The sequence below is a fragment of the Rhinoderma darwinii genome, chromosome 2, assembly GCF_050947455.1.
Source record: "Rhinoderma darwinii isolate aRhiDar2 chromosome 2, aRhiDar2.hap1, whole genome shotgun sequence".
Classification (NCBI taxonomy): Eukaryota; Metazoa; Chordata; class Amphibia; order Anura; family Rhinodermatidae; genus Rhinoderma; species Rhinoderma darwinii.
The window spans coordinates 15,768,847-15,777,207 of NC_134688.1; the positions used below are offsets into that span (position 1 = coordinate 15,768,847).

The following is an 8,361-nucleotide window of genomic DNA, read 5'->3' on the forward strand; positions in this document are numbered from 1 at the left end:
CTTTTCTTCAACTTTGCAAAAGATAAAATCTTCCCAGGCAGGTCAATTGATGAGGAAGTTCTGCACCACATCTGCTTTACCAGGAGAAGAAGATCTGGCAGATCTTCACTCAAGTTATTCTTTTGGCCAATGGGAGTATTGGAACAGCTCCTCTGAAGGGGGCTCCATTTTCCATATCCCCATGACGAGGATCCATTAGAGTTAAAGAGGACCTGTCACGTCTGTTTTAGTAAATATTCCCTATAGAACAGCAATTTCGGAGCATCCTTAGAACTAATACGTTGTGCCATTCCTCTGTTATTCCTCCTAAAAATGAATGAATACATTGATAACTAAGTTTTACCAGTTGGAGTGGGGTCCCCACATATGGACACTGAGCACTAATTGGACAATGTCAGACTGACAAGGGAAATTGTAATACCCAGTGTGAATTTATTCCTAAAATTTCTAGGAGGAATAAAGGGAGCGGCGCAACGCAGAGATCTAAGAAAATATTCTACAGATTTGTGGTTTTATGAGAACTACAAGTATTGACGACAGACATGTCAGAATAGCAGACAGGTCCTTTTTAAAATTCTGTCAGCCAGCATCCACCACTAGAGGGTGCTTAGGAGCTTACTGCATACTGTGTTGATATACACATTATGCAGTAAACTCCCCCTAGTGGTGGCTGCAGGCAGCTCAATTATCATCTTTTAATTCTGACTATGCAGGAGATTTGGAGCTCTGTACTTCATACCCAATACTACTCATGTTATCTCCCCCCTCATACCACAGGGGAAGGGGCAGGATCCTACACAGTACCCAATTAATGGGAACATCTGCAGAAATAATTGACTAGCGCTTTATAATGAACCCATAACGAGCATTGTGATGGTGTCCGCACAGGTAATTGAGCAGATTGTAGGAAGCCGGCGGAGGAAATGACTACGGCTTCCTGGCAGTTTTTGAAAGTGCGGTCTGCAGGGTGACCCTTTCATTAGCAGTGCATAAAAATATCTCATTTCACTGGCAACGTCCAACAAGTACTTCCTTATTTTACCCAATAGACAAACAAATTCTATTGTTCTCTGCGTGCAGCCCATTGTTTGAATTGCGCTATTATAATCCTCATTCAAGGCTCGCCAAGTACACGAGCGACACGGAATACTAGGACAATATCTGCGTTCTACTTCTACCAGCGATGGCCTCTCACCCCACAAGATCTATTATACATTCAGCTGGGCCAGGGGACGCATTGTGTGAACAGAGGTATAACTACTGATGCCCCCCATAACAGTGCCCGTGGGGGCTGTCACCAAGTCCTCCAGGAACCCAGATTACAAAAAAAGGTTTTCTACATTAGATATCCCCAGTTTTTCTACTGCTCTGCCTGTGTAAGTGTCACAGTAGTACTGCTAAACGGTCAGCCTATACATGAACCAGGATGCCAGGGCCATAACTAGGAAAGGATGTGCCCCATAGCAATGCCCCCGACCCCCATAACTCCCGACAATGAACATTTATCAGTTCTGTGTGCACTGTAGTAATACAGCCAGGTCGCCAAGTTGTAGATCTACCCCCCACTATTTTATGAGATCCCATTAATGATCACACAGTCTCCCCCCCCCCATAGATAGTGCCCCATACATGCCCCCCCCCCCCCCCGTAGATCGTGCTACGCAGAAGCCCCTTAAATAAAAAAATGCATTTAAGTAGCCCCATTCGGACGATAGGAGCTGCTCCGCAACCTCTTCAATGCGGAGACGGGACCCTTGCGTAAGCCGGTGAGATCCAGTGACGTCATCACACCGGTATCCTGTTCCAGCGCCTTATAGGCTGCAGGCCCGTAGCTTGCACTCCGCTCCACCATAGTATTCAATTGTATCTACATCCCGAGGACACAGATACAATTGAAGGAGGCAGTCGCCTGGGGCCCTGGATGCCGGGTGCTTGCGACCACGACGTGTAGGGGCCCGTCCCATCTCATGCCGTAGGCCCAATAGCAGCTGCTATGGCGGTAGTTACTTCCGCCACTGCAGGATGAACAGATCCTGTCTAGATAGGCAAGCGCTGCATTGCATGGAATTAGGACGGCATATAGGAAGGGAATAAATAACGGCAAAATGATTACAAAGTGATACCCATCAGATAAATATGTGGTTTGTTTTTTAACCCATTCAATGGGCATACAGCCGTCAGTGGCGGTGTTAGACGTATCCCTGATTCCGGACGTTTAATATCTTAGATGTCGCTGTCAATATGGACTGTGGTGCCTATGGGAGGCAGCTAAGATACAGCATCCACCTTGTTAGGTTTGCTCTTGCCACTAGATGGCGCATCAATATCACCGCTGTCCATCTGTTCATCATTAGGCACCACAATGGTCAGTATGAGGCAACGAATTCACAGCAGGGGATGCCACAGCTGGAGGATGACGTGTGCCAGGCTTCACGCGGCACAAGAGGCAATTCAACTTATGCAAATTTTGTTTCTCTCTATAGAAGGGGTAAAACGTGCAGCCGTCTCAGTTCTGCTCCATTTTTCTCCTCCACTTCCATAGAGTGCAACATATGAATTCCGGCAACAAAGTTGCAGGCAGGTGCATCTATTGGCAAGTTTCCCACATTAAGCGGCTTAAAGAGGTTTTCCGGTTTAAGGCCACTAAAGATTGGTCACCGTATAATGAAAAGTTCTGCGACCTCATATTTTGTATTCAATTCCTCAGAACTTTCAAGATCTCTGCTTCGTATCAGTGAATATAACCATTCTTGTTTAAATCCAGTGGCTTAAAATCCGTACAGGATGAACACCTCACAGTGGAGGCCTTGTTACAATTGTATCCAGTCTAGCAATCCTCTGTGGGCTAAACACATGAGCTGCACAACTCTCTCCTGTTCTGATAGTTTGTTACAATGTATCGGTGCAGGTAAAACGTAAGTAATGATTTATAGGGACATAAAAGGTATCATATTCTGCGGCTGAGTAAAACAATGTGCGTGCACCCCGGGCAGCAGATTGCAGTCTTTGTTGTTGGTCTTCAGAGGACTATGAGGGGGGGGGGGGGGGTGACCCCGGTTATTACAGGTCAGAGACAATTTTCCCCTCTCTGGAACGCACAGGGTCTTAGGAACGGCCAGGGTCACATATTTAGTTACATGTCAATCACCCGGACAGTAGAATTTTGGACTGGAGGGTATCAGACGCCAATACCCACAAACGTATCCTAAGGCCTCAGCGGTCGATAAAAAGGGGGATGTTACGGCCATTTGTAAATCACGCACGTACTCTGAGGCAGAGGAGGGCATGTGGTATTACAAGAATTACTACAATTACATAGGGTGGGATGTAAAGTGGTCACCAGTTCGGCCCCTCTGCCACATAAGTCACCCGTGTTATAACCGGCGCATGATAGGGGCCCGTTACAGATTTGGCATTGGGGGCCGGGAGCTTCAAGTTACACGCCACATCCAGTAATACAATAAGAGTGGTCCCTAATCAGATTTACAATTTTTGCAAACTCTTTTTACATGTTTGAGTCTTGCAGATGTAGCAGAGCGGATATGCCATATATAGCAGAGCTGATTTTGTTACTTGTTGTGGTTTTACATAGGACTGCAAGGAGAGATACACATACATTTTTTTTTTTCTTAGCTTTTCCCTTTTGCCAAACAGATTGGTCCAAAGCTGCCCCAAATTCAGCTCTGCTACATCTGTACCAAGTAATCATCCCGGATCATGTATATTTGGGTCAGCGGAGTTCAGTATTTTGCTGACGATCACAAAATCAGCGCAGAGGAAATTAGAATCAAATGTCAGCAGAGACTCAGAAACGTATTACGAAACACAGGAAGAGGTAAACTCGTGATGAGGAGATGTCACTTTAACCCTTAAAGGGCCACAACGAAATAGGATGCTCTCAAGCACGATCCATAGAGATTAACCGGACCACTTAGGACCACACGTTGCCTTGAACAGAGAGACCTTGGATTTTCCCTACAAATATAATGGAGCCGCTTACCTTCTGGTCAAAGTATAACGTTTCATAGGAAGGAGCAGACTGCACTACAGAGCCCACAATGCAAGACCACAGCAGGAAGCCCCAGCCTGACAGTCGTGGAGATGCCATGTCTTTTCTCTACTGTCTTAGAACAGGGAATTCCCTGGCTGGATAGACTGGAGGGAGGGAGGACTATCCTGGGGAGGAGCCTCATCCTCCGCCCCTTTTATCTACATCACCGCCTATCTGGGTACTGACTTAAACAGCAGAGCTACATGACTCTTTAAATCCTTAAAGGGCCAGTGCACCTAAATTCTGGAGCTTAAAATAGTGCAGCAGTGTTAGGCTATGTTCACACAGAGCGCTACATAAAAGCACACAGCGGATACGCCCTGGGCACCACAGCGAATTTCGGCCGAAAAAAAAACCACACCAAATTGTGGTGCAGTTTTTAGGCCGGAGTGTCCACTGTGGAAAACTGCACGTATAATAAAACAAAAAAAACCACATACGGACCCTCTGATGTCCTGCAGCCCGGCCTCCTGGGATGACGTTTTAGCCCATGTGGCCTCATCCACTCTGCTGCTTCTGTATTATGCTGCCGATTTTCCGCAACGAAATCCGTTGCGGAAAATCCGCCGCATTTATGCTACGTGTGAACGGACCCTTATAACGGTGCAGTTACACACTCCATTCATTGTCTATGAGAATGAGGGAAACACAGGAGAGCGCTATACTCGGCTGTTTCCATCATTCCCATAGACTTTGAATGGAGCAGCGGGCGCATGCTTGAAAACCGCTCCATTCAAATTCCTGCGGTCAAGCAGTGAGGAGGGTCTGGGGGTTCAGGACCCACACGATCGGTGGGGGTCCCAGCGATCAGAAAATTATCACCTACCCTGTACATAGGAGATAAGTTATGCTTTTGGGAATACCTCTTTAAAGGGGCTGTATAGGATTAGAAAAACATAGCTGCATTTTTATAGAAATAGCGCCACACATGTCGATGGGTTGTGTCTGGTATTGCAGCTTATCTTTATTGAAGTGAATGGGGCTGGGCTGCATTACAGTACCACACACAACCAGGTGTGGCTCTGTTTTTGGAAGAAAGTAGCCATGTTTTTTTTAAACCTAGGCAACCCCATTAAGGATACTGCCTATTTTAGGTATAAATAACATGTTTACTTTTTATAGGTAGTTACGATTAAAAATATGTATAGGTTTTTGTGTTTTATTTTTAATCCATTTGTACAATGGCATTTTTTAAAAAAAAATTTTTGTTGTGTTTTTTTTGTGCGGCCAGATGTTACATTAAAGTCTATAGTCAAATATAAACAGCACTACATACAATGCGTTTTCGTGGCCTTTTTGTGAAGTTTTTGTGGTCAGTGGCGTTTTTTCTCTATAGGCCTTCAAAAACGTCAGAAAAAATCGGACGTTTAGGGCATAGAAGGTAAAGTAAGTTACAACTTACCGAAAAGAGTCCAGCGACATCGGCGGAGCAGCTCCCGGTCTCGTCTCAGTAAGTTGTAATTACATTGTTTAATTTTTTTGGTATTCTAATGTTTTATTTTCTAGGTTTACTTTCCCTTTAAATTTGACAGATACCAAATTTTCCAGAAAATACTAAATGTAATCTAATCAGGACAATTATTCTGCGCGCAGTCACGTGCCCGCACAAGAGACGTTATTTCTCCATAATTTCACTGACAGGCAGAGCTGGTTCCTCGGACAGGAGAGCGCTGAGCCGGTTACGGTCAGTATTGATGGTCCAGGGGTGTCGCTAGCACCGGACCTCCGGGGCTCAAGCCCCAGATCTTTAGCCCAGTGCCTCGGCTCTCCGGGCGACTGCCGGTACAGGGTTCGCAGCGGTCGTAGTCGCAACCAGGTCGCGGACCCTGCACGACGTTTATAGAAACACTATAGTAACTGGGACTATAGTACTTAGTTACTATAGTAAGAACACAAATACTTACCCTCCTTCTCAAGTGCAGCGGAAGTCCTGACGTCTTCTCGCATCATGCCGCTGTGCGCCGCGCATGATGTCACGACGCTGGATGGTGTCGGGACATCCGCTGCACCGAAGAGCTGGGTAAGTGTAACATCATTACTGCATGCTGGGGTCCTGTATCTAAGCCCCTGTGTGATACTGTCTTTTGGACCATGTATCTATGCTTATCACAAGGCAGGCTTAGATACAGGACCCCAGCAGACAGTAATCTTATGCTGTATATAAGATTACTGTCTGCTGGGGCCCTGTATCTAAGCCTAACATGTGGTAGGCTTAGATACAGGGTCCAACAGACAGTATCACACATGGGCCCTGTATCTAAGCCTACCACATGTGTTACTAATGGTTTTTTTGTGTGTTTGTGTTTTTTTACAGGTTTGGTCATTGGACTACGTCGGATTCAATGACGGCTCCAAAAACAGTGGCCCTTCCCACCCTAGTAATGCTGCCTGCTGCTGCTATGTTGTATCTGGCTGGTTATCAAAAATGATTATCCATTATTTTTTTTTTTTAAATGGAATAAACGTTGTGCGGTCCCCCCCATGTTTCATAACCAGCCAAATACAACACAGCAGCAGCAGGCAGCATTACCAGGGTGGGAAGGACCACTGTTTTTAGCCTTCCCCAGCCTAATAATACCAGCCTGCGGCCGCCCCATTAGCCTGCCTACACTACAGATGGTCGGATACTGGGTCGTACCCAGCTTTTCCCGGTACCCCTGGTGGGGGTGGGACATAGAAAAAATATTTTATTGAAATAATAAAAAGAAAAAACACACAACCCTCATTAAACATTTTATTGAGAATAAAAAAGCAGTAATCGAAGTAGTCCTCGAATCCAACATAGTCCAAACATCGAGCCTGTAAAAAAACAGAAATAGCCTATCATGTATGATACTGTCTGCTGAGACAAAGAGGGTATGTGGGACTACCTACAGGGGACTGCTTGGTACTGTCTACAAGGGTGGATGTATGGCAGGGGGACTGTGTGCGGAATCATACAGGGGGGTTGTGACACTATATACAGGGGGCATTGTGTGGGGAACTCTCTACAGGTGTTGCGTGTAGTATGTGTTTGTGTTGCCCCTGATAGAAGGTATACGTCGGGAGGTGTCCCCACGTATTCCTTCAATGGGAGGCACCAACGAATCCCACTGTATAGGCATACAGTGGTATACGTCGTCCAACTCCAACTCCCCGGGCACAGCGCTACTTTAGGTGCTGAGCCTGGGGAAGCCCGCCCCTGAAGTCACTGTCATATATGGACAGTGATATCAGGGGCTTCCAACTACGGAGTCCCCGGCCAGAGAATCGCAAGCACTCTGGCCGTGGAATCTTGTCTTGGGAAAGCCCTTGACATCACTGTCCATATATGGACAGTGCCGTTAGGGGCTTTGTAATGTGAGAATCCCAGGCTAGAGTGTCGGCAATTGCGCTCATAGAGGGAGCCCCTGACGTCACTATCCATAAATGAACAGTGATATTAGGAGCTTTGAGATGCCGGAATCACCAGCCAGAGCTTCGGCAATGCTTTAGCCGGAGATACCTCTTTTGGAGAAGTCCCTGATGTCACTGTCCATAAATGTACAGTGACGTTAGGAGTTATGAGATTCCGGAATCCTCGGGCAGAGCGTCGGCAAATCTCTGGCCGGGAATTCTGCTCGTGGAAGAGACCCTGATGTCACTGTCCACATATGGACAGTAACATCAGGGGTTTCTCCAGTCCTGAAGTCCTCGGCCAGAGCGCTACTGATGCTTTAGCCAGGGACTCCATAGTTGAAAGCCCCAGACATCACTGTCCATACATGGACAGTGACATCAGGGGCTTCCCCAGGGCCGAAATCCCGGGTCTGTTGGTTTCCTGATGCTCTTATCAGGGATTCCGGTCCTGTAAAACTCTCCAAAGTATACGTTTAACATATACCTGTGACGGATGCCATAGAGTGTGGTATAGGTTTTTTTTGCGGGATCCATCAGGATGGAATAGTGTTGTATACTACGTTATTCTATCCTACATAAAAAAGGTATACTGATGTATACAAGCCTGACGGAGGTCAAAGGACACTCTTTTGGACTCCGTCGGGCAAATGACTCTATGGACACTTTAACGAGTATATAGGGAGCTTTCCCAATGTGCACGCTGGACGAAGGGCCAAAACGTGATGTGATCAGACCCTAAAAAAAAATCCCTCTCTTCAACCCCCTCCTACATACATTATCATGTGCAAAACATTGCTCCCCTCCCTTCAGCCCCCTCCAGCATACAGTCCAACATAAAAAAAATACATCACTCCCTTTCTTTCATCTTCCTCCAAAATGCAGTCTCATATGTAAAATATCACTCTCCACCCTTCAGTCCTCTGAAACATACA

The 8,361-nt window shown here is 46.2% G+C and overlaps 1 protein-coding gene across 1 annotated transcript in view; it reads right to left on the bottom strand.

The window, feature by feature from the left end:
- PRCP (prolylcarboxypeptidase) overlaps nucleotides 1-4,166 on the bottom strand; it is a 43,037-nt gene extending 38,871 nt beyond the window's left edge. The window contains exon 1 of the mRNA XM_075851387.1: nucleotides 4,001-4,166. Coding sequence (XP_075707502.1) covers nucleotides 4,001-4,108 — 108 coding nt within the window. The 5' untranslated portion in view covers nucleotides 4,109-4,166. The remainder of the gene's footprint in view (nucleotides 1-4,000) is intronic.
- Between the last annotated feature and the right edge of the window lie 4,195 nt (nucleotides 4,167-8,361).